This window comes from Pleurodeles waltl, chromosome 7 (genome assembly GCF_031143425.1).
Source record: "Pleurodeles waltl isolate 20211129_DDA chromosome 7, aPleWal1.hap1.20221129, whole genome shotgun sequence".
Lineage (NCBI taxonomy): Eukaryota > Metazoa > Chordata > Amphibia > Caudata > Salamandridae > Pleurodeles > Pleurodeles waltl.
The window spans coordinates 574,026,288-574,053,726 of record NC_090446.1 but is presented as its reverse complement, the minus strand read 5'-3'; the positions used below and the strand labels follow the sequence as shown (position 1 = coordinate 574,053,726).

The 27,439-nt window shown below is 43.4% G+C and overlaps 1 protein-coding gene across 3 annotated transcripts in view; it reads right to left on the bottom strand.

Annotated features, from left to right (window-relative positions):
• Positions 1-12,625, bottom strand: part of LOC138304376 (cytospin-A-like) — a 167,330-nt gene extending 154,705 nt beyond the window's left edge. Inside the window, exons 1-2 of one of the 3 annotated variants that reach the window (XM_069244363.1) lie at positions 12,376-12,625; positions 6,843-6,944 (exon numbers count right to left, since the gene is read on the bottom strand). In XM_069244363.1, coding sequence (XP_069100464.1) covers positions 6,843-6,885 — 43 coding nt within the window. In that variant the 5' untranslated portion in view covers positions 6,886-6,944; positions 12,376-12,625. Of the gene's footprint in view, positions 1-6,842; positions 6,945-7,206; positions 7,317-10,783; positions 10,881-12,375 lie in introns of those variants that run through there. The other 2 variants (XM_069244365.1, XM_069244364.1) reach the window with 2 other exon arrangements.
• Between the last annotated feature and the right edge of the window lie 14,814 nt (positions 12,626-27,439).

Here is a 27,439-nt window from a genome sequence, read left to right as displayed (position 1 = left end):
CATTCACTACCATTTAAAGCCAGCAGCTTCCATGAGTGGGCAGAAGAAATTGCTAATCAGCATGTCTTGCTCAATAGTAAGCCTTTCACATTACAGCACAATACTTTCTTTATTGGCCGAACAAGATGTACGTAGGGAGAAAGAAAGAGCGTCCTTGTTTATGCTGTATGATCTTTAAAGGCTTTGTAGTCTGGCAGTAATGCGTCTTCCTTCATGTGCTGGCCTTCTGGGTGCCTTATCTTGTTATTGCTAAGTACTCTACCAATTCACATGTTTGTAACTTCAGTTCACAATTTCGACTTTAAGAGTCTGATTTTCTTTTCAAACTCACTGAAATAGTATCATCTCTTTGCTTCACATTTGCTACATCGGATAAAAAAAATATTTGTCATCTTCTAATCTAGAAGATAGGTGGTACATTGTTTGTTTATCCTGACTACCTGCAGTTTCCAGGTCTAGATCTGTCCACCTTCGTTTCTAGCCTCTGGTGTCAGCCCTGAATGTGGGCATTGTTTGTCTGTACCTGTACTTGCCTGTGATTGGATGGAGGCAGTTCATAAAGTACACACCACACACGAGGAGTGCTAAGATACCTTTGCAGGTGATTGTGAAGTGCACTAACACACAAACTTGTCAAACGGAAACACGCTGCTGTTTGTCACAGGTACACATACCACTGAGCCAATGCACCAGGACTTTAGCTTGTGATCAGCGGGTTACACCAGGATCACTACAGTACACCCATGAAGTCCCTGCGCTATCTGACATAGATTGAAACCTGTGACCTGCAGGTCACATGCCGAGGCGTATCACAGTCACTGGAGCTCAGCGAGTCTGATCTTGAGATTCCCCGGAAATCACTTCTGTGAATCCCACAACAAACGAAGGTGCAACGTGCAGGCTCGGGGTGGTGTGCGGGGATCGAGAGGGTCAGGAGTGCCAGTGGGAGGGAGGGAGGGAGGGAGGGATTCTTCACGCCTTCGCTTACACCATCTGATTACAGGCCCAGTCCCATTATTGATAGCACTGGAGTCTGACGCAGAGCTCTGTGTGTAACCTACATGCAAGAGCTAATAAAGGACAGTAAGACAGATCGGTGGGTTACTGCACCTGCCATGTAAACTAACTCCTGCAGGTCACAGGCTCTGGCTCCAAAGAGTTAGAGCAGTAGGCTGAGGGTCTGCTACTGTGATCTTTTTGGAATGTGGCAGTCACTGGCTTCAAAGCCAGTTAGCTAGTATGGTGGGCTGATGCACCTACCGGTCAGAGAGTAAAGGCGAGAGAGAGAGAAAAAAAAAAAAAAGAAATGTGTGTCTTAATGTGCGAGAGTGAGCAACTCTATGGTTATTTGTATTGCATGTTCGGTATTTAAGGCAGTCTGATGTAGCTCCACGGAGCAATACGGGGTGAACAGAGAACATTTCTATATCAGTAGGAATGTGAGGTGCAGTAGAACAGGGCATATTGTGTGTAGGGGATCTTGTTGAAACCAGATAAAAAATTTAAAAAAACAGAATATGATGATGGTGTGTGGTTTCTAGTAGGAGATTGTAATCTCTGGTGAGAGGCTTGAATCAGGGGTAGTGTGCCTGCTGCTGAGGATTTCACACGAGCTGCGCATGCGATGGAGACTAATGGTGCCTCAATGTAGCAGGTAGTTTAGATATTAAATATTTTTAGGACACATTAACGATTTGACATAAAGAGAAGGACGACATTTTAGCCACAATTACACATGTTGAAACCTGATTCTAACGAATGTCTTCAGGCTCCAAGATCAAAATGAATACATTTAAAAAGTATAATATTACAAGCTGTCTCTCGGAGTGTTAGGTAGGTTGAGAGCGCTTCTGTACAGTTAATAAAAGACACATAAAATATATACAAATTAGCCAGTCAGCATTGACTTGCTAAATAAGCATAGCTGTGAGGTACGAATAGCCGCATTATGGGCCTAGGCACATTCCCTAGTTGTCTCTATAAAGTTGCACCAAGAATAGTATTTTTGTATTTTTCTATAATCCCATTTCCCTCCTATATTTTAGCAAAAGGAATAAGAGGCCAGGTGCTGAACAGAAAAATATTGTTCTTCCCTTGGCCTCGGAGCAAATATATATTGGGATGGTGTCCACAAGCAGGTGACAAAATAAATAGGAGAAGATAATTCAAAGTGCAAAAATGCAGGAAGCGTGGTTTTACAGTGTGAATTGTTTCTTTGGAAGTTCAATACAGAGCCTGCAGGACTCGAAGATGTTTATCGCTGCTGCCTGTGGTACGGGAGGGAGGGACATGCAAAACTCTTGTGTTTCACTTCTACTGGTACCTAGTGAAACCAGGCAAATCTAACTGCCAGCCTTTACACCCAAACACCAACCTCAAAATGTAGCACTCTCCACCAAAGATCCGCCCCTGCTCACATGCAATCCTCAGCAGCAGGCATACTAACCATGATTCAAAACTCTGACCAGAAATTATACACAGATCCCTGCAGCAAGCGTGATAACTGCTTAAGCTATTACAACAGTGGTTTACACAGAGACTTACTGGATGCACATATATGTCTGATGTGCTTCAGCTGCTTTAGTCTCCTGGGCTACCTTAAGATGCGATCAACAGACCTATTACTGATACCGCATGTTAACGTCAACATTAGTGCCTTCTACACAATGAAACACTATGTTGCATCTTCCCAGACCTTGCAAACTAACATAAACTGCAAGCCATCTTCACCCTCATAATCTCCAAGCTTAACTATTCCATCACCCTATACCTTGACACACCCCCATCATATGCAAAACGCAACGCATCAGAAATGCTGCCTGAGTGCTTCTTTTCCGCATTCACCCAAGAGAATGCACAACTCCATCCCTGCGATCACTCTACTGGCACCCTACAGCTAGAAGCGCAATGCTAAAGGCATTGCTAAAGTCCATGGAGCCTCCCAAGGAAAATGACTGCTATTCCTATAAGTTAAATTCAAGCAATACACACCAGACAGAGCCCTGAACTCCAGACTTCCACAACAACCAATCACATCACCATAGGAAGTACTGTTTTCTCAGTACAAGCCGCCAAACTCTGTAACTCACAACCAGCCAGCGTTAGAAACACCTAGGAGCATGTGCACTTCAGAAGGCAGTTGAACAGTTGCTTATTTCCTAAACAACTGCATCACCTCACATCCCAGCAACAGCCCAGAAAACAGTTTGCACCTTCAAGCGCAATACCCATCTTACAATCCACAGATTGGAAACAACCCAACCAGCCAACTGCTTTCGATATGTAGTTAAGCTAAGAAGGGCTGGCCTAAGGTTTGCCACAGCATTATATGGTTATGTACTTCCATATATACCAGTTAAGGCCCACGATAATATTAAGACAATTGATCACAGCGGTCAGCAGTAACTTTTAACTTAAACCTCTCACATTCACATGACATATCTGTTATGAGGACTATTCATAACCAGAGCGGTATAGCCAGAAAAACAGATACCTCCAAATGAACAGGCACGGAATAACTAAAGAGATCTGTCACACACTGCTGGACAGTCTTTAATATAGTTAATTCACTGCAGGGCCCAAATATCTATACAATCTGACTGCTTCTTTACTTCTCACAATGACGTCAGATATAGGATGATAATTAAAATGCCCATCCCAACAGGTCTCTTCACTTCTCTATCCCTCCTACCCTGCCGGCTCAGGACCACAACTATATACACAATCTCTGATTAGACAAGCGAGTGCAGTAAACAGATAAGCAGACTGTATCATAAACAAGCATTTGAATACAATAGGTCTCGCATTTGCTTGAGTTAGAGCTATTGGCATTGTGAATTCATAACTGGACTTTTCTTGCCACTTAAATTGGTCAACCCTGCGTCATAACTTTGTCTTTTCCTGCCATACAATTCCAGTGGCCCTGCAGATAACTGCAGCACTTCCATTTACCTTCTTCCTCTATCTGTAGCAAAAAATGAAAATGTTGCCATTTAGCATCCTAATTTGAAACTGCCATGCTAACTCCAATAGAATACCACTTTAACCACCCCACCATCAGAGTTGCTGGGTGGCTAACACATTTCCCCCTAAAAAGAGACAAGACAGACAGAGGAGAAATAAACTAGAAGGGTCACCCAAACATATCAAGAGTGTTCAAGCAGTCTCAGTGTAATAAGGATGTTAACTTGGTCTGAATCATAATCATAATTGTAATAAGGAGATATTATTACAACATATACAATTATCATATAAACCTTTATTAAACAAAAAAGGCAACAGACTGTAATGTTCAAGTCAGCCCCTAGGGGGCACCATAACAAAAATATCATTTCTAAGAAACATGGTCATGTAACCATATTGTTAGCCCCTAGAGGGCCTAACCCCATGAAGAAAATAGGAAAATGTAATGCAGTGTAACTATATACTTAGCCCCTAAAGGGCATCTTTAAGGCTAGCAAGCCTCCTGCAATGATATTACAAACAAGGCCTTTAAAACAAAACTTCTCCCAGGTGTGAAACAAAAGATCTAGTCATGAGAAAGCTTAAAAGACACTGAATGGTGGGAGGGGTTATTATGTTGGGGTCCCCACTAACCTAGTGTGGGGACCCAGAGACGATATAGACAGATATTTTGAAGGTGGTCCCATTATCCTAAGACCACCACAGGCTGAGTTATAAGGAAAAATGTTTGGTAAAAGTAATGCCTTGAAAAACATTATGGGGCACGTTTTCTTGCTGCGTATATTATAGTATGTTAGCTGCAATGCTCAGAACAGCCCCTAGAGGACACCACAATAATAATAGCATTTGAAAGAAACATGGCCATGTACCTACACAGTCAGCCTTCGGAGAGCATAACCACATGAAAAAAGAATGGGAAAAAGTAATGCATTGTAACTATATATGTAGCCCCTTGAGGGCGTAATGGATTATATATTTGCAAGGCTAGCAGGCCTATTGCAATGATATTACAAACAAGGTTCATAAAACATAACTTCTCCCAGCTGCAAAACAAAAGTTCCAGCCATGAGCGAGCTTAAAAAAAAAATAATGAATGGTGGTAGGGATTATTAATGTGGAGTTCCCAAACATAGTGTGGGGACCCAGAGATGATATAGACAGGAAAAGCACATTGTAGTCAGTGTTTTGAAGGTGGTCCCATTGTCCTAAGACCACTACAGGCCGAGTATGAGCAAAAATGTTTTCCAAAAGTAACGCCCTGCAAATCATAATGGGGCACATTTACATGCCACAAACATTTTAGTATGTTGATATGACTGTAATGCTTAGAACTGCTCCTAGAGGACACCACAATGAAAATAGCATTTGTAAGAACAATGGTTATTTAACTATAAAATTAGCCTTAGAGGGCATAACCACACAAAAAGAAAATGGTAATAAATAATGCAGCGTAACCATATATTTAGCCCCTACGGGGCAAGGAGCATTACACATTTTCAGGGGCAACAGACCTATAGCAATGATATTACAAACAAGGCCCTTAAAGCACATGCTAATCCCAGCTGTAAAACAAAAGTTCCAGCCATGAGAGCACTTAAAAAGATACTGAATGTTGGGAGGAGTAATTATTTTGGGGTCCCCGCTAACAGACTGGAGGCCCAGAGATGACCTAGACAGAAAGAGTGTGAGGTGCCAAACATTACAGTGGTGGTCCCATTGCCCTAGGACAACCACAGGCAATTATGAGCAAAAATGTTCTGTAAAAGGAAAGCCCTGCAAGGCATTACGGGCGAGCTTTCACTTTGAGGATTTCTGTTTTACGTAAAGAAATTACTCTGATTAGGTAACTGTGAACAATGTGACCAGCGCTCCAATACCGCCAATTGAATTTACGCAGCTATGCCATTTCCCGCTGTTAGCACTGTGGCTGCCATGCAGCACGAAGGGAAAAGACAAAAGAAAAAAATGGTTCATGCATGCTGAAGTATATCGGCAATTGTGCAATAATCCATGTAACAGGGGAAGTCTGCAAGACGTGACAAAAACAGCCTCAAGGCAGGACAAACATAAAGCATTTACCAATGACATCAAGTGATTTTTGAAAGGCAAGCCCAGGAAGGAATGAAAGTGATGGGCGTGAGATGGGCATGGTTAAAAGCCCACAATACTTGGAACAGGTCAAAGTGTTTCCGTGCTCGACCTAAGAATACCATAAAGGGACCTGCAGAGCTGTTCAAAGCTGTCAGCACACTGAAAACTATAAATGGAGAGCCTGTCTCTCACACTTCTTCATCCATCACACTGCTAAGTGCTGCATACCATTACATGACAACCACACCTCAGTGGTCATCATGCATGACACAGCAACACTTCCCACAAAGGTTCAAAACAAAGGCAGCATTCTTCCAACCACACACCATACACAATGTAGCATGTCACCTATGTAGGCAAGCGCTTAAGAGCCCCTCATATGGGTATTAAGCACTATATATAAATACTGCAAACAATAAATTATTGGGAAATAGAGCAACGTTCCTGTCCCATGGTCCACGTGGGAAGGCCTGTCTCACGGGTTTGTCTCTGGGGTCCTGCTAAGAACCCCCACAGCTTGCAGCAGCAGTGGGGGAGATAGTAAAGCACAAGAGGGTGCGGTGGAAGGTAGCATGCATGAAGTCAGGAGATTTCCCCCTGATATCTGAAGGAGAAAGGAGGTGTCAGAAAATAAGGCAGCTCGACAGGCAGACGTCATAGGAAACTGGGTTTAATGGCCCAGCGTGTGAGTGGCATCATACAATTTAAACTGTAAACAAATCAAGTGAGTGTTAACAACATTCATCCCGTGGGATCATGAAGTAAGACTTAAAGGGGGAGGGGCTTACCTGTGGGAGTGCCCGGAGTGGATCTCGTATTTGAGTTCCCCATAACCCGAAGATCTTTCTCCAAGAAGTGTCAGTCGGAGTCTAGGTTCAGTCCGCCGCAACCTGGGAACAAAGGGGTGATGTTAGGATAAAAATAATACTTTAAAAAAACTACGTCACTCCTTCTCTCGCCTATACACCTCCCTCCGCCAAACAAACAAGATTATCCATCTTCTATCCCCGTCTGACAGTGAGAGTGAGCCCTGGAGACAGCCCGAAAGACACACACCACCGTCCCCTTTGCCCCTTGTTGAGGGACAAACACACACACACACACACACATCCCCGTCGGTGGCATTGTTACTCCTTCCTGAGAGGACTTTACCCTGGCTGGCATCATTCTGCTGTCAGCACAGATCCCTGCCCCACTACCGGTGTCACCGAAGCATCCTCTCACAGCCCCGTGTCCACCCCCACAGCTGTCCCGCCGACACCTGCCGCTGCAGCGTCGCCGCCTCCTGGAGCGGTCACCGGGCGGAGCGCGGGCCTGCCCGGCCCTCCTTGTTGACTCAGGCCTCCCGGCCTTGAGTCAGGGCCCTGGCATGCGGCTGAGCCGCGGCGCCCCGTGAGCTCACCGGCCCGGCGTCGACGTCACCCAGGCAGCGCCCGGGGCAGCACTGGGCACGCGGTGATGATAACAGCCTCTAGGCGCTGCATGGCCTCTCGGTGTGGAGGTGGAGAGACTGGAAGTTACTGAAAGTGCAATGTTCAGAGAGCGAGACCGTACGTCCTTGAAGAGTAAACTGCACAGCTGTAACATCCACGCCGCGTCTGAAAACTTCAGCCGGATCTTTATAACCGCTTTGCCCGCTGGGGCAGGTCGTAGCAAGAGTGCCAGGGGCACCAGTGCAGGCAGGGGAATGCCGCCTTTTAGTATGAATTGACTTAACGGGTCTGCACTAATGCTGGGTACATCCTAGCAGACATTCCGCTGTTTCCAATGGAAAATAGAACTACACGCACCCGCGTAAGTGTTGTTGGCTGAATAGCCTGGACTGGGTGAAGGTGTCGCGCGCGGCCTGGGCCTACTTGTCAGGCGGCCACGTATCAAGTTTGGCACTTCTAACAGTCCTGGCGTGGCAGCACATTTTGGATCCCAAACTGTGTAGTAAATCCAACCCACAAGGCCAAGAATGCAATTGTCTGAAAGCCACAAGTCGTCGAAGGTGTTGCATTTGGCAAAAGTCCACGTGGTAATATAGTAGAAGAAAAGGTTGAAATATTCCCTATTTAAATAAATCAAACCGAGTGAGGGACTGATGGTGGGTGGGGAGTGAAAAGAAAAACAAATGTTAGAATGCAATAAATATTTACCAGGAGTCGGACTGTCCCCACCCTGGTAAAATTGGTCAGTTGAACCCCTAGCACAGACCCCAGCGTGGTCTTTAAAGTATCAAATGTGGTACCAAGGGAAAAGTGTGTCAGAAAAATCAAACTAATCTGCCCAGCATAACACCTTGTTTCCAGTGCAAGGTTTTTCTTTTGCAGTCATCGAGTCAAGTGTTGGTTCAATTGGTTCAATTAAAGCAAAGGTTACAACTCCCGGCATGCCCTTGTGTGTTAACTGAATGCCCAAGATTGGAAACGCATTTATAAGCGATTACCAACCCATAGCTTCCAAATTTCCCAGGTCCTTGTGGGACTAGTTAATCCAGTCGGTTTTTTTTTCTCCAAAATTCTGGGCCTGGTAGTCCTGGTTTTACACTGGGTTAAATAGGCTATGATTCTCAGAATTCTAAGAAAAAAACAGGACTGGCATATCTAGTCACCCATGTGTCTGGGAAACTTGGCAGCGATGACAAATCCAAGAATTTACCGTAATGGTCTCCTCAAAGCATAGCTCTCAGAGCTTTAAAGTTATAAGGACACTTGCCATAAAATGCTACTCAAACCTAAGATACCATCAAATGCATAGGGTTCTAGCAACAATTTTAAGAGTGACAGCAAGAAGGTTGTATTTGATTTCACAAAAAATGTATATAACCTGGCAATTGGATGCAGCCTATAGGTTTAGCTGCCGCATGTTCCCATTTTGAGTTTGGCGACTCAGAGGACTAGTCCACCAATGGCGCGGCTGTGAAGTATCCCATGGCCATGTACCAGCTGCTTCCATAGTGGTATTAAGTTTCTGGGACTTGGAGTCCTAATTTTATATCGGAAAAATAATGTAAAAAAACAAGTGTATTGGTCTCAGAATGCAAAAAAAAAAAAAACCTAGCCTGAAGCCACTAGTCACACATGGATTGGGGTAACTTATCAGGGCTACACGTGACCCTCAAGGTAATTTGTAAAAATTACAGCAGGCCCACCTAAGACTTTCACTTTTTCAAGGTTGATAAAATCATTGAGTTTGGTGACAAACTTCCCTTTTCTATCACTAGCAGCAGGAGACCTCCTGCACTGGGAATATCTGCTCTACAAATACTCGTTATGCTACGAGTGATATTTCCAGATAGATCAGCATTTAAAAAAAAATGCATATTCAAGAATACATGTGTTCAAAGTGCTTTTTATTGTAATGCCATGAAAGAGGCCAATTGGCAGATACAGTCCCCCCACCCCGATCCCGTAAAATGCCAGGTGTTTAAAATCTGGCAGGGACAGGAAGAGCAAGTGTTTGCCTGATACCTGACTGATTTTGTCCAAGTCCTAGTGTTTTAGGGACACAGCCATGCTCTTTGAAGCGTGAATCGAAATGGATGAAGAGCGGAGAAGTTACAGAAGTGACAAGAGGTATGCAAATAATTGGAATGTCTATTACAATTACCACATGCATTTGACCTATAGTCAGGAACACTGGAATTATGCGGCAGGGAAGGGCCAAAATTATCTACCAAGAAAAGGCACAGTTTGCAACACTTCATCATTTTGCTATTTTTACACAGTCTGGACCTTGGTTGCGCCTCACTTAATACCCAAATATAGCAATAAGCAACAGAAAAATGAACAGTTAACCTTTGAAAGGGCCTTTCATGCGCATAAACGCGCACCTGCGTTTTAGTGCTAGAAACATTATTTTTGGGGTGAAATCTGCAAATTATGCAGCAAATAATGGATTATGCTGCACACCTATAATTATGGGGAAAAGCCACAGTCGCGTAATTCTAGTGGCCCTGCCGGTAGTTCTCACCTGGCTCCAGGTAAACAGGACACACGCCCTTTCTAGCCCTGGGTCTCAACTGTTAAATTTATGGTTTCAGGTTTGTCAGACCACTTGGTTCGTTTACACTACACTAGAAGTATGACTCGCAGAGTAAAATGTTTTAAATTACACTTCAGGGCTAGAATCGCTGTCCCTTGGAACAGAATCATCTGATATTGGGGACCAGGGTCGCATTGGACTAAAGCACGCACTTCCGTGACCGGTTTTTGACCTTATGCTCACAGATGCAAATGCCGGCGGGCTCACTCAGCCTTTCATACTCGATAAAATGAGTACCACTGAGTTGGGTAACTATAAACATCTGTTCGGTGTCAAGATGCCCCCAGGAGTGAACTGGAACAATACAACTACACATGTTGTTATCCTATAACATGAGTTACACAGTAATACGTAACTGAGGTGGCAAAACAGGAGAGGCCAGTACCTCCTGGGAGAGGTCAACAGTGAGTTGGAAATAATGGTAATATCTGCTTGGACATTATTGCGTGTCAGTGGCTACCGAGCACCCTGAGATGAGTGTGATGAATAATGAATGGTGAGTGGGAAATATGATGAATCAGGGTCATGGGAAGTGTGATGTGCAGAGAGTGATGGGAAGGGCGAACTGTCTTACCTTCACGCGCACAACACAGCTGTACAGGTAGAGTTATGCACCACATGAACATGCACCATAGAAACACAGCTAAAGCTAGCATACACTTCACACAATCTTAATTATACATCATCGTAAAACACCTACCTTGATTGTGACGTGTACACAGTCGCCACGCTCCGCAATGGATAACTGACCTGCCAATCAAGCGGAAAGAAACAGAAGTCCTCCAGTACACCCATCCATACATATCAAACACCACAGAGATCCTCCAAGGCAGCACTCGTTTAACTTTAACACCAGCAAAACGACATACACTTTGAAACAATGGTTTGTCAAGTTGAGTGGCATTCCAACACCCGCAGGGAAGGGCGCCAAGCTACAGAATGTGCTGGGCCGTAATAACATGGTGTATTCTACATAAAGGCAAAAACATAACACATGTCGTCCCAACCTCACCCCATGTTTGCAGGGCAAGCACATTCAAGTCCTAAGCTTTCATTTGACAACCTAATTATTACATTCTTCGATATGGAGTATTTATTTCTTTACAGTGAACCAGCTTCACTAGCAAAACTACCTTATCGGTAAGTAACCCCTGATCCTGTGTGACACCTTCAGCCAACCTGGTGTTATAGGTAAGTGCATACAATATGCTTGCAAGATTGTGCTCACATCAACCTGGGGCGTGATTACGAACTGCCCTAAATAACATAATAAAAGAAAGTCCGGGATTGGCGTTCTACCAACATGGCGTAAGGTGACGTCCCTATACAGTTGTGAAAGTGGAGCGAGCACCATCAGCCATCACCAGGCCTTGCTGCGAATCCTGCGCGTGCACTGCTAGTTTGTAGTGCTAGGTGCGTGATAGGCAGATAAGTGCAGCATTCATTCTACTATAAAGATGGTGGAGCTGCTCCCAAGCACTGAGTGCAGTATCTCAAACTGCACGCCTTAGACCGACAGTTAACTCCATGTCATCGGCGACCGCAGGTGCTGTGTGCTTATATAAACAACCGTGCATTCTGGGTGTTGTAGTCCAGCAGCATCTAAAATGATAAAACGACTGGGCTAAAGCTCAGGGTAACAATGCTTTGTGAAACGACAGTATACGTGGGATATTGGGTCCTTACGTATTTTCTGCAATATACTGAGGCTCCAAGGAGGGTGAACTAAGGAGTTGGCGTCGAATAAGCCCTCTGAAGTCCAGGGAGTGGAATCATTTTTGGAGAGGTGGGAAGCAATGCAAGGCACGTGCCCCCTCCTGTGCTTGGGGAACATTTGGGACTTTGGTAGAATGAAAAGATTCCAGTCTGGCCCGGTCTTTGGCACCTAGGCAGGTCACCACTCGTGGAGCTGGAAGAAGTGGGAAGCTTCTTTCACCTGTGCTCGGCTATCTGTAGTCAGACATGTCCCCGCGCTCGGTCACATTTCTTCCTGTATCCGGACAGCTCGTGCCCCACGTCGCGCGTGCCTTGCAAGCGCTGAGGCATTACTTCACACAGAATGACTCTACAGGAGCCACTTTTCCTAGTCTGTGAAAGATTCAGTAAACTACAGCATGAACCCCAAAACTCAGCCGGAGATGGCAAATTATGGGCGCCAAGGACTCTACCAGTGAGCTACAGCAGTGGCTCCTCCGATTAACCCTGTCATCCTTCACCCAAGAACTGCACCCCGGAGCTGGACTCGCAGTTCCTCTGTCCCGCTGGAGCGTGGGTCGCAGGGCGCTCTCTTACCTCACTGGCCCATCTCCGGAGGCCTGGATACCGCGCTGTGTCCGGCGGGGGCGAACAGAGCGGCGCCTGCAGCCCTTAGACGCGGGATCCCTGGTACTCTGCACTCTCTGTGGCTCTTCTGGTCCCACCCCTCCTCCGCCCCACACCCCGCAGGATGAGGGTGGGCTGCCGGGATGATCCAGCGGTCCGGATGCAGCTGCGCCTGCCCTTCCTGCCGCGGTCCCTCTCTGTCTGTCTCTCCCTCTGCCGAAGCGCGGGGAGCCGCCGGTGTGGGAGGATCAGAGGAAGCCCGTGGGGCCCGGAGTGTGTGAGGGAAAGGGTGTGCTTACAGCACGCAGAACAGAGGCTCCTCAATGTATGCGGATATCAAAGGTTCCACATTCATAATGTGGCATTCTGGGTATCTTTGGGGTTACGGGCTTTGTAAAAACTTTGGGAAAACTTTCCCTTCCAATGAAGATCAAAGATTTTTTTAAAATTTGAAATGCGGAAAGAGGAGGCGGGAGTTGAGGGGTTATGTGAGTGCGACAGAGATGTATTGTATTGTAATAGTATTTATATAGCGCTTACTACCCCTGAAGGCGTCGAAGCGCTTTTCGGCGAGTAGCACGCTACTGCGGAACCCAACAAGAATTAGTGATGGATTAGTATCGGCAAATATGAGTACCAGTACAGTTTTAGTATTATTATGAGTTAATTTGAGACTCGGATATGTGAGTTTGTTTGGTAGATTGACTGGAGTAATGGAGGGGTGGAGGAGGAAAGAAATCCAGAAGTGTTAATTGGGAGTATATCCCTCATTTACTCATCCCAAAGGCTTAGGATGAGTAAAAGGGGATGGAAGAGGGAGGAGTCCGTTGAAGGGTTAGGGAGATCGTAGTAGCATAAAAACGGTCCTGTTCCATGCATAGCTCTGTGGGTAATACAAAGCAGCTTGAAAGTGCATCTTCTGGTAACAGGTAATCAGTGTAGCGCTCTCAAGGCAGGGGAGATGTGGGCTTGCAGCTTTACATGTAATAGTAGCCTGGCTGCGGAGTTCTGAATACGTTGCAGTTTTTTCATAATAGATAGAGATGATCCATGGTAGAGGCCATTGGCATAATCTAGTTTGGATAGTACAAGCGAGATAGTACCTTGCACATTGTGGGGAAATCTGAGGTGGGGGGAAGATGCGTCGTAAAGTCTTCAAGGTGATGAAGCTTGTTCGTGCTAATTTGTCCACTTGGGCATTCATAGTTAACTTGGAATCCATGGCGATTCCAAGGTTTTCAACTTCCTTGGATAATTGAGGAGGTGGTCCGAGATCGTCAGGCCAGACGCACTGAGGGTCATAACTTTTCCAGTCACCACATATGAGTATTTCTGTTTTGGAGGTATTTAGTTTGAGATGGCTCCAGGTCATCCACTGATCAACGGCTCTGAGGCAACTGAAGATTTCTGAGTTTTCAATGTTTTTGGGGCATTCTAGTTTAAGTAGTATTTGGGTGTCATCTGCATAGTTGTAGCATGTGAGATGGAAATCATTGATCAGTTCTGGTAATGATATCATGTAGATGTTGAAAAGCAAAGGTGAGATGATTGATCCTTGGGGGGGACCCCTGCTTTTGTGAGTTAGGGTTTGGACGAGAAGTGGGGCGAGTAGATGATATTGGATCTTTTTTGAAGATAGGAAGTAATCCAGTCCAGACCAGTCCCTTGTATTCCGGCTTTGTGGAGTCTTTGAATTAGGGTGTCATGGTCAACCTATCAAAGGAAGCCGAGAGGTCCAAGAGAAGTAGTGCAGCAACTCCATTGCGGTCGACTGTGTTTTTAAGATCATCCCAGATTGCTATGAGTGCCGATTCAGTGCCTCTTCCTGGGTGGAATCCAGTTTGGAAGTCTGAAAGTATAGAATTGTCTTCAATGAATTGTGACATCTGGGCAAATGCTGCTCTTTCTATCAATTTGCACAGGAAAGGTCCATTTGTGATTGGTCTGTAGTTGTTGGGGTCTTGTGGGTCTAGGTTTGTTTTCTTTAATAAAGGTCGTATGTATGCCTTTTTCAGGTCTACAGGAAAAGTTCCTGTAGTTAAAGAGTTGTTGATGATTCTTCTTACAGGTGTGGCAGCAGGAGTAGATAGAAGAATGTTCTTGAAGAATTGTGGTGGGCAAGGGTCAGAAGGGCAATCGGAAGGTGTGCTAGCTTTGACCAAATCCATAAATTCACCTTGTGATATTTGTTGGAAGGACTGTAGAGGTTGGGTTGGTTTATTCTTAGAGGGTATTTTAGGAAAGGTTTTCTTCTGTTTTAAATAGGAGTCCAATGTGTCTGCCTTGGTTGTGTAGTGATTTGCCAATTTGTTTGTGAAATCTTGAGTAGTGGGATGACTTCCTTCCATGCATGTAGGTTTTCAAAATTCATTGAGAATTTTATAAAATTCCTTGGTTGTAGATTGAGCATTTTGAATTCTGTCTGAGTAGTACCTTTTTTTTTAGCTTTTTTGATTGATGAGTTGTATATTCTGTTAAGTTTGTGTAGCTGCAGTTTGTCTTGACTGTTGTTTGTTTTGAGCCACGTCCGCCGCAACTTTCTAATTTTTTGCTTTATCTTTTTAAGTTCTGTGTTTCTCCAAGGTGTTGATTTTCTTTTGTCATGTTTAGTTTTTCTGAGTGATATTAGGATATCAAAAGCTTCCTGTAGCCACTCAAAGTTTTCGCACAGAATTAATTGTACCTAGATCTGTGTTGGCTGTTAGTTGTGTTTCTAAGTCATCAAAATTGAGTTTGCTCCTTGGTCGATAGGTGCATGTATGTAAGTAGTTGTGGGGTGTGTTGATTTGTGGAGTTGTATGTCGGAACGTTATCAAATGGTGGTCTGACCAAGTGATTGGTGTGATGCTATGAACGGTAACTAGTTACAAAATCACATCTAGGATGTGTCCAGCGATGTGTGTGGGATTGTGTACAATCTGATGTAGGTTCAAAGCGACTAGTCCAGTGGGGATAGCTTTTGGATGGGGCATATTGGGTTTGTCAAACCAAATGTTTAGATCCCCAAGAATGCATAGGTTGGAGTATAGTGTAATAAGGTTTGAGACTGTATCTAGAAAAGCATCTGGGAATGTGGAGTTGTTAGGTGGAGGTCTTTAAAGGAGGAGAAAGTTACAGGAGGAAGTTGGAGTAGAATGGCATCTGGTGAGGAGGGCTTCACAACCTTGTATGGAGATGTTGTCTGTTTTACTGAGGTTCATTGCCCGTTTGAATATAATAGCTAGTCCACCGCCTCTCTTGCCTATACGGTTTTGTGTGATGGTTTGATAGCCCAGAGGAAGGCTTTGTGCAACACTGAGGCCATGTCATCTCCCAACCAGGATTCCGTTATGAATAGTAAGTCAGGTTGTGTGTCTGTGAGCAGGTCGTAGATGTGGTGCCTGCTTTTTGAGAGGGATCGAGCATTTATGAGCTGGCAGTTTAGAAAAGGTGTGTTAGTGGTAGTGTTGTTATGTTTAGGAGAAGGTTAAGTAGTATAATATGAGCTTGAAGCAGAAGTGTTGGTAGTTGTGATAACTGTTTGAGGCTCACAATAGTCTTGCTTTTCAACATAGTGTTCCTCTTCCAGCAGGTTAAGGAGGCATTTTGTTGGGTCTGTGTGTGTGGGTGGTGGACTTGGAGGCAGAGAGAGACATGAAGAGTGTACTGTTTTTTGTAGGGTAGTCTTATTATGTAATAGACAAGGGGATGCAAGGTTGCTAATAGTGGCATGTTTTTTATTTTGTTTGCGTTTGTTTAGTGTGGATGGAGTATGGGTTAGGTGTGGTGGAGGAGCATGTGGATCATGATGTAAGGCTCTAAATTATGCAATGGAGGAGAGGCGAGTGAATGAAAGTTGCTGGGTTGGGGTGCTTGTCGTAGGTGTTTGTGAAGAGTGAGAAAGTAGGGGTGAAGATAGGATGGGATTTGTATTCTTTGTGTAGTCCTGAGGGTGGGAGTGGGTATGACAATAAGTGTAATGAAAGTTTGTATTGATTTGATGTTGTGATGTGTGTGGACTGTATTGTTTTTGTGGAATAGTGAGAGGGGATATTAGTGTAGTTGTTTATGGTGAGGGATTTGCATGTGAGTTAGTGCTGGTGAGTGGAACTAGAGTGTTAGATGTGGTGTTGATGTGTTTTGGAGATTAATGTATGAGGTGTGTAAGAGGTGATGGATGTGTCAGGGGAGTTAGTGTTAGTTGTGATGACTGGAAGAGGTAATGTGTGGTGGAGTAAAATGTGGGGATTGTATGGTTGTGTGTAATTGGTGAAGAGAGGGGAAGGGTGTTTGTAGATGGTGTGTTGGAAGGCTGGGTTTTGGCACTGTTATGATGACAGGTGGTCTGTGTGGAGCAAACAGCGGGTAGTGTTGTTGGTTAGTATGAGCAGAGAGTGTGTATCTGGAAGGCTGAAACTGAGAAAAAGGTATACTGTAGTTTTGTGTTGTGTGGGTGATGGCAGGTTGTGTTAGTGGGAGTGGACAGAGTAGTGTTTGCTGTGAGAATTAAGGTGTTTGTTGTAGTTATGGTGGAAATGTGTATATGTGTTGTATAAAGGGTATTGTGTTGGGTGATGGGATATTGCAATCTGCATGTGGTCAGTTTGTGATGCATGAGTTGGATGTCTTTGCAGATAATGTGTCTGCATGTTGATGGATGTGTAGGGACTGAAACCATTCCTGGTCCATAGTGAAATGGGCAGCATTTCTGGCCCTAGTCCCTACCTGCCCAAACAGGCAACTGCCCTTGGCCTTAATGCCTGGGCTGGGACGCCCTGAGTCCTAGGCTTAAGTAGCCCTACTGGCCAATAGGAACTTGGTCCTAACCCTAACCAATCCTATTTCTAGCCCTGATTCAAACAACTAATGGGAGACCCAGCCCTATCCTCCAATCACAGCCCTAGAACCAACAGCCAATCAGATTCTCAGCCCTATCAACCAATCATAACCCCAGCCCTGGAGCCAGCAACCAATGAAAATACCAGCTCCCAACAACCTATCACAACAACATATGCAACAACCAATAGGAACTTACATAAGGAGCAAGTTAACTGAAGTCCAGTCCCTGTGGGCAGGGAGGAGGCAGCTGCTGCTCTATTCGGAAACTCCTTGGATACAGACAGGCTGAATCCACACTCCCAAGCTAGCAGAGTCTACTTTCCAGGTAAGGGAGAGATTGTTTAAAAACAAACACTGGCATACTGCTGGTCACGCATGCTGAAATGTGGCTTTTTTAAAGGCAAAAAAACGGGGGGCAGACAGTTTCTAAACAATTTAAATCACAGAAACAGATTAAAACAGTCTCCTAAAAACACACTCTGCAAGATGTATGTAGCCTTTTTACTTAGAAAAAAGGGGGGCGGTGGGGGGTTTATGAAGCCATGTGCCACAAACTAGCAAGGTAATTCACACAGTCACAGCAAAAACAATTTTTTAAAAAACACCACTTCAAAAAGGCCAGGCTGCCTGAAACACAGAGTCCTCAGTAAAACAGACACAGGTAGCTGAAATAAACCATTTTGAACAAATAATACAATTTACCCAGAAAATTCTGGGGGCTCCCTACCTAGGTCTTTTTGCAATCCTTGAACACTGGGTATATTAGGACACAGGGAAGATGCTGAGGCTCACACAATGGAGGTGGCTGTCTTGGGCTTCCCTCCACAAACTTAAAGGACCAGAGCAAGTGTAGGGGGAGGACTCAGGTTTAACAGGGACTCAGAGAGCCTATCAGCTAAGTCCAGTCCCTGTGGGCAGGGAGGAGGCAGCTGCTGCTCTATTCAGAAACTCCTTGGATACAGACAGGCTGAATCAAGAGAATAGCCTTTTTGTTTAACACTTGGAGAATAGAAGAACAATGACCAATAAAAAGTAAATAAGTAAAAACTTTACCAGAGCAAAATGTGAAATAAGTCAGCATGGCTAAACACAAAATGTGATGTTCTTTGTGCCCAAACCTTCAATTGTTATGTTCATGTAAGAGTGAATAACTATTTGTTAACTGCCTATCATGCCGAGGACCACATGGATTATGAGGCTGTGAGCGCATCTGACCTTATTTGGGCTTTTATAATTTAATTCATAAGGGGACGCATTAGAGATTTGATGGACCTTTTGATTACGCTTGGAGTGATTCCACTATGAGCTTCACCCCTAAACAGTCCTTTTCACATAATAAACAAACATTTCATCTGGCATCAATAATCTTCTCACACCATGACCAATTTGGCTACTAATAACCACTCTTTTATGTAAAAGTTAGAAAGTTTATTTCCCTATGTTAACAATGCTAATGTCACATAAATTAGTCTCCATACCAAATTATAAACATACATGAATAACACAGATTGACCAAATCTTCTAAAGAATCTCAGTTTAACTAAAGCATTAACAATTAAGCATTCAAGAGTCACAGTACAAATTAATAGCAAGAATAACTGCACAATAGAAATGACATACATCTAAATTCAACAAATGAACAACATCAACTCTTTGTTAATTGCAATTGTGTTAACATTTCCAGGGTTCCCTAACTAACCTTCTGATTAGAATAGCATATTTGGGCTTCATGCAAGACAATTTAGTTAAAGTTAATTTGGAAAAACATCTAACTATGGCTCTATCAAAATAGTGGTTGGTACATAGAAACAAAGAACAAACCTACAACAAAGACAATAACATTTTGTTGTACCTCTCCTCATGGATCGTCAGTTGGACATCTGTCATTCAGCTTTAGCAACGGGCAGTGAAAGGGGATGGTTCAGACACAGGGGACTCTAAGCTATCTGAACCATTTAAGAAACAATGTCTAAGGCATCAGCATTTGAAAGTTAGGCAATAAAGTAAAAGTTAGAGATAAAGTCATCATGAACTGTTCAGCTCCTCAAACAGAACCACTACGGGGAAGATTCAGAATAGAAAGAGCTCCCTCTCCTCGGTGCAGTCCGGCTAAGTTAGACTGTCCTAAAGATTCTTCCCACCTTGTCATTGGCCAGAAAATCGTATGTTTACAGTTAGTCCAATAGAAATAAAACCCCAAATCTAAGATATAACTAAACTGTCCTTCACATGTCGATGATTGGCTCCTCTTCTTCTTTTTCCATTGCTATACTCTTCAGGTAACCTTCTTGTTGCAATCCGTACTCCAGTCAGTGCATCCATTGTTGGTTCCTGGGAACATCGCTGTCTCATGCATCAAATCTACAATGTAGCGTTTCATTATACAAGACATTCTAGCAGGCAGTTCTCATGAGAAAATCTAAAACATTTGCTAAATGTTTGGTTAGCTTAGTGCGAACAATAGAAGCATTAAATCTCTGGGCGTACATTTCCCTCTATTTTGTTAGACATTGTAGCTTAATATGAAGCTGTGCAGACTAGGCCCAAACCTTGCTAATTTAAGGCCTACAGTAATAAAGCAAATACATAGCATGAAATCATTAATATGACATATTACTACAATCTTCTTTGTGCATGCACTTCAACTAATAATAATATGCATTTACTAAAAGCTTTACATATTTCTAGCGGCCACCCAAGTGGGCACATTTTCCTAATCGCACATTATTTTCTATATTAGCCTAGTTCTATGCAAATTCTTAACCCATAATAAATGAAAATCCTTAGTAATTAATTTAGCTTTCACAATCCCTTCTCTGATGACTAAATATGCCATCTCACCTTACATCTTTCCATACAAATTTTTGTTCACCTAAAATTTGCATTTTCTGTAACTTTTGCTTCTTCTTTCCCTTTTCAGATTTTCTCAAATTTTAATTTATTCCCTCCTGTGATCATTTTTCATTTTCTTCATTTTAATAACATGATACAATTGATAAATTCTCCAATTATGCAAGTCACACTAATCAATATTATCTGTATTAATTTCAAAAGTATTCCCTTCACTAGGTTGCCCAGCTAATTTCCCACAGAAGCAAAACCTTTGCCAACATTTTCCCATACTCCTGGGTCTTTCAACTCTTTCAAATCAGCTCTGTCATTAGTCATATTGTCAATAAGGCTTCTAATGTCTTTACTATTGTTATGTATAAATGTGCAACAATGTTGTGAGTTCAGCATTTTACAAACTCTGCCCTCCTTTTCTAAGAGGATGTCTAACGCAAGGAGGTTCTGAAGAGTCATAGATCTTACCGCAACCATTTCTGTATCCATTAGGATCATGGCTCCTAAAAAGTTTGTCAGCATGTTATCCACAATAGTAGACATCTTTCAAATTTTCAAAGAATTCAGAATAACTCCCACTGAAGGAATTATTGCTCCAAATATGTCCCCAACTATGCCAGAATAAGAATCTTACTTTTGTGGATAATGATGTAATTTAGTCAATTTAGATACTTTATTCAGGGTCTCAAGTTGATAAATCTTTGGGAAAACTATCCAGAGGTAACATGTGCTAAACCATCCTCCTGGAAGACGGTAATACACATTTGGTCCACAGATGTAATAAACTCCTGGAATTGCTGGGTCTTATCTATTTAAGGTGAACATCCATTTACTTTGAAACAAAAGCACATGTAAACATTCACTCGTTCCAACAATGTGTCGGTTCTAGATTTAGCCCTATGTACACAAAGCTTCTCTACTTGTTGTGCATCTAAAGCTAGTTTCCCTCGTGTTTTTATTTAGCTAAACACCTGATCATTTCTAAATATCCTTTTCTCTAAGCCCTTCTTTAATTTCTCCTTTAATTCATTTCTCCTATTATCAGTCTGATCTAAGAAACTCTTTTCTGTAGGTTTAAGTAAGCTTGTGAGGTTCTTTCTGTGAGCGTAAGCTGTGCCAAAGGTTAATGTAAGTTCAAAGGATCCTCTTCCTAATTCTATGGTATTTTCCTTAGCTACTCTACTCAGATTCTTAATTATAGGAACAAACGAAAACACTACATCTAGTTTCAATAGAAATACTGAATGTATTCCTGATTATAGAATCTTGTTAGTAAAAGACTACAACTTACTCCATAAGTAAGGGGAAAACTATGGTAAGTAAGTCCTTCCACTGATGAAGGAATCTGTGTACAGACATAACAGTCTCTCACATCCATCATCTCAACATACTCCCACAATAAGCAATAGAAAACAGTAGAAGAAAGTTCTCCTTGGGAGCTGTCTGCGTGCAAATACTTCTCATCTATTCTAAATTTGTCTAATTCTGTAAGTGTAGTAGTTGTCTCTAAAGCAGAGGTATGGTTGGCTACAATCTTGTCACAAAGAGTCATATTCACAATCAACACCAAACACAATATCATGCACATGATCGCCAAACCAATACCTTTGTATTTACAACACCTATTGTTCCTAACCTGCTAGTTGTGGTTACTCCTGATCTGTAAAGAATTAGAAAGTAGAAGAGGAAAATGTATAACTATGTAGCAAAAACAAAACAAAAATCTTTAATCTTCTTGAGTAATTATTTACAACTTTCAGTCTTTCTTCCAGGAGCTTGCCAAAATAGGTAGCTTGTCACAATCAGCAATTTGGTCCAAATCCGTTTAGCAGCTTGTCAAATCAGATTATTTAAAGGCCTCTTCCGGTTACTTTTAATAGTCTCTTGCTCTTTCTGAACTTCACAATTTTAGAAAGTTCAGTTCATTGATCTTCTTTCACGATCCAAAGTATTGACCTGGAATTTCTCGATCAAAACAAAAAGACAAAAATTCACTCTGCCATTCACTTGTCATTGCATACGCCCATCCAGGACCTGCGTATCTCCGATTTGCAACTCTTTTTCTTTTCAATCTTCGATCTCCATTTAACTCTCCATCACTAAAGTCTTCTCTTCTTGATGTATCTATGTATTCTTCAATTGTTGTCACCGTTATTGCTTCTTTCCTGTTGGCGTTATGAATTCAGCTACTAATCTCCTTTCAGTGGACCTTTTGTCAATGCTCTTTTTAGTGCTGGACTTGTAACTTCTCTTTGTTTTGCAGGTTTTTTCTTGACATACCTGTGACTGGTTCAGGAGGAGTCAGATTGTTTTGACTTTGATCCACCTCAACTCTTTCCACCTCGGGGTCTGTAGTTTGCTCTGATTTTCTTTCGACCGCCTGCTTCTGGGGGAGGCCTCCTCTGACTAGACTCTCCTGCTACCTCAGTTGAGGATGTTTCACTGTCACTCTCCTGTATGTCTTCCACTTAGTCTCTCACATGAGTGTTTACACTGTTTTTGGTCTGCTCAGATTCAGTCTGTGATTCTCCAGTCTCTTTCTCTGATTCTAGGGTTTGTCCAGAAGTTGTTGGTACTCTCAACAACTCTTCTTCATTGTCAAAAGGATAGGGTACTTTCCGAGTATGGCTGACAGGAATCCAGTTCGGAACACCAGCTCACTTCACAGCTGTCGTAGTAACCAGTACTACTGGTACCGCCCTTTCCACCTGGGCTCCAAGCAAGTCTTCCTCACGTGTTTTCTGATCACAACCCAGTCTCCTGCTCTCAGGTTGTGGCTTTGAGCTTTAGACAGTTGCAATGTGGTGGCTTCCACCCGATGAGAGAAAGAGCGAACCACATCAGCCAGACCCTTGCAGTAATCCAACACCATACCATCTGCTATGTTCACAAGCGCATTGGCAGGAACCGCTGGCAATCTCATTGCTCCGCCCATGAGGATTTCATTTGGTGAGAGTCCAGATTTTCCTGTCAGGTGTGTTTCTCATACTCATGAGTACTAACGGCTGTGCGTCTGGCCATTTCAGATTTGTGGACACACATTTTAGCAATTCTTGACTTCAGGGTACCATTCATTTGCTCAACAAGTCCTGAGCTTTTTGGGCGGTAGCTACAATGCAACTTCTGCTCAGTGTTTAAAGCTGAACATAATAACTTGATTACTGCATTGTTGAAGTGACTTCCTCTATCTGATTCTAGCGAGACCGGAAACCCAAAATGAGGTATCAGTTCCCTAAGCAGTAACTTTGCTACTGTAAGGCTGTCATTTCTTTGTGTGGGGTAAGCTTGAATCCAGTGAGTAAAGATACAAACAATCACCAACACATATCTTAATCCTCCACATACAGGCATTGCAATAAAATCCATCTGCATTCTGCTAAATGGACCTCCCGCTCTTCCAATATGGCTCAAATTAACCACAGTACCTTTTCCCACATTCATCTGTTGACAGAGGATGCAACAATGGCAAATTGCTTCGGCAACCTGTCTAAACCTTGGATTGAAATAAAACTGTTTACATTTTCGAATCATGGCATCCCTTCCAACATGTGCTTGACCATGATAATATCTAGCTATTTGAGTCAACAAATTGTTTGGTAAAACCACTTGTCTCTCCCTGGACACTCAGAGATTGTCCTCACACTTAATACATTTCAATTTTAGCCAAGTGTTCTTTTCATTCCTGTCAACATTAACCTAGAGCGATTTAAATTCTTTCCAAGTGTCAATCATGTTTAGAGTATAACTGGCACATTTTTCTTTCTCAGGTAACAATTCCCATTTGTCTTTGAACGATATACAGTTCAATGCGCAAAACCTTGTGACTTGACCCGCATATCCATTTCCCATTGTCACAAAATCTTGTGATTTCAGGTGTGCACTGCATTTCACCACAGCAATCTTTTCAGGCACTTGTAAAGCTTGTAACAAATTATTCATTCTTTCCCCATTTCTAACTGGTGAATCCTAAGACCATATCTGGCCAAAATTAAGGACTATTCCAAATCTGTACTGGCTGTCTGTATATATGGTAATTCTAAGTTGTGCAGAGACATGGCATGCTCTTGTAAGGGCTACCAACTCAGCCACTTGTGTAGAATACGCTCCTCGGAGCCAGGACGCTTTGAGTATACCAGAAGTTGTGCTCACAGCATATCCTGCTCTCAATGTTCCCATGTTATCTCTTAAACAGGAACCATTAACAAAAATAATTTAGTCATTTTCTTCCAATTGAGTATCTCGAATATGAGGTCTAGGTTTTGTTCACCAATCAGTAACTTCCAGACAGTCATGTTCAACTTCCTTCAAATTGTCAACCTCAATATTCTCTTTTCAAAGCAAAGTTGCTGGGTTAAGCACTGTATACCTTTTCAGCAATACATTGGTTAATGGTCTTGGATTGTGTCAGTCTGGCATTAGTCAGATGTTGAGTCTTGGTTCGGGTAAGCAAAACTTCAGTGGAGTTAGTGACCATAACAGTTAAAGGATGTCCCATCACAATGCTCTCACTGAGTGAGGCTCAATCCATCTGCGGCTACTGTGCGTAAACAGCCAGGTAAAGCTGCTGCAACTGGGCCCGAAGTAGCTGAAAAGTATGCTACTGGGATATCTGCACCATCATAGACTTGTGTCAACATGGACAAAGAACATGCGTCACGCTCATGACAAAACAACATGAAGGGTTTAGTGTAGTCAGGCATACCCAAAGCCAGGGCTTTTCACAGACTCTCTCTCAATTTAATAAAGGCTTTCATACAGGCTTGGTCTAACACTAAGGGATCAGTAACTTCTTTGTGAGTCAGCTTCTGCAATGGCTTTGAAATAATTGAAAAGTTGGGAATCCACTGATGACAATAGCTCACCATTCCCAAAAACATCCTGACATCTCTCTGTGTAGCTGGGGGATTCATCTTTAATATGCTGTGACCCTTTCTCTGGATATTTTCCTAGTTTCCTTCTCAATTAGATGTCCCAAATATTTAACTTCTTTCTGACAGTACTGTAACTTTGCTGGGGACACTTTGGGGGTCATTCGGACCCTGGCGGTCTTGGACCGCCAGGGCGCAGAACGACGGAAGCACCGCCAACAGGCTGGCGGTGCTTCAAAGCCCATTCCGACCGCGGCAGTAAAGCCGCGCTCGGAAAACCGGGGCCGGCGGTTTCCCGCCGTTTTTGCCCCGGCTGGGCGAATCCGCCAGGGCAGCGCTGCAAGCAGCGCTGCCCTGGGGATTCCGACCCCCTTCCCGCCAGCCTGTTTCTGGCGGTTTACACCGCCAGGAAGAGGCTGGCGGGAACGGGTGTCCTGGGGGCCCCTGCACTGCCCATGCCCCTGGCATGGGCAGTGCAGGGGCCCCCTAACAGGGCCCCAGCCTACAGTGAAAAGCGCAATGGGTGCAACTGCACCCGTCGCACACCTGCAACACCACCGGCTCCATTCGGAGCCGGCTTCAATGTTGCAGGCCCCCTTCCCGCTGGGCCGGCGGGCGCTAACATTGTTAGCGCCCGCTGGCCCAGCGGGAAGGTCGGAATGCGGGAAGCGGTATTTTGGCCATGTGGCGGCCAAATGGCGCTTTCCGCCTGGCGGGCGGCAACCGCCGCCCGCCAGAGTTAGAATGAGGGCCTTTATGTCTATTATTTCCCAAATGATTCAACAAAGCAATAGTATCAAACTTGCATGCTTCTCTTGTCTTTGACGCAACCAACAAATCGTCAATGTACTGGACCATTTCCAATAACTCCAGGTTCTTTTTCAGGATCAGGTTGAAAATGGAAGGTGACTCAAACTCTTGAGGAATTCTACACCAACAATAGACTCAATCTAAACATTTAAAGCAGGAGAGAAATTGGCTATCCTCATGAAGAGGTACCGAAAAGAATGCCTGCAACAGATTAATTACGGTGAACCATTCAGCATCGCATGGGATCTGAAACATCGCAGCTGGATTTGGCACCACGGGACAACATTTAATCACAATATCATTTACTTCCTCAAATCCTGACTAATCTGAAATTTCCCACATGGCTTTCACAATCCCATTATTGGCATATTCCATGGGCTGCTCAACACTTCTTTTAAAACACCTTGGTTTAAAAATTCTACAATTATGAGTGCAATCCCTTCAATTGTGTCCTGTGGTATTGGGGAATCTGGGGGAAAAATCACATTTGGCTTGACTGGTACCTTAACTGGCTCAACTCCTTTGATTAGATCAAAGTATTTTCCTGTAAACTCCCACACTTTCATTTTAACTGTTCCCTGTAAATCAGAAGGAGGATCACTCATTGTGAAAACTGGAAAGAAACTGATCAAAGGGTACTCCTCATTCACTGTCACAATCTGGCCCTATGGACGAGTCATCTTCGCTATCATTGCTAGTCTGAATGGCAATTCCATCATTTGAGCAAGTAATCAAACATCTTGTTTGGCATAGCAAGTCCCTTCCTAGTGAGGATACTGGACTTGAGTCACAAACTATGAATTTGTGTAATCCTTTAAAGTTTCCAATTTTAACCTGAAGTGCCTCTGTAATGGGGGTTGTCAATTCCTACGATCTGCACTGTTTTCCCTGAAAGGGGCACGTTTGGAACTTCACTTTTCCCTGTAGAGCGTGTAGCTTCTGTGTCATCTAAAAATGAGACTTTGTGACCCATCACTTTTCCCTTCACACATGGACCTTTCTGATCTACTTCTAGTGAAGGTGCTAACACTCATTCCTCCTCATCTGAACTCTCACTCACCGAGTCATCATTCACTTCATCCTCCCTATATAATGGGTATTGGTGTATAGTGTTATTACTCTGATTAAGCCTGGGACCTGCTGAGGAAACATCACATGCTGCTGCTCCATTGGGGCCTGAGGTATTTGAATTTGCTGCCTAGGTACCATTTGAACTTGGGGTTGTATTTGCTATGACTGGGGCATCTGCAAATGTGGCATTTGCATTTGTTGCATAGACTGAAAACCGTGCACCCGTTCAAATGTTTTTGGAAATTTGGATTTTGACTTCTCATTCTTGGTCCTCTCATATTTGGGAAAGAAATGATTTTGTTTGTCTGTTGAACAACACCTTCCTGCACAACATCGGACACTCCAGTTTCCAATGTCCGAGGCCTCCACAAGCGTGACATGGTAACATGTTTCTCATCCCTAACACATCATTCTGAATAGCCACAGTATTCAAATCAGGACCATGGTTCACATTTCCAATTCCACCATGACCTCTAACTTTTGCCTGGTTTTGCAACCACATGTTTCCCTGCTGCTGCTGTGGAAAACCTCCCTGCATTCCTGATTGTGCTGCATTAATCTTTATCACCATTGCCTTTTCTTTCAACTTTCTCTATTTCAACTCAATCTCATCACTACTGTAC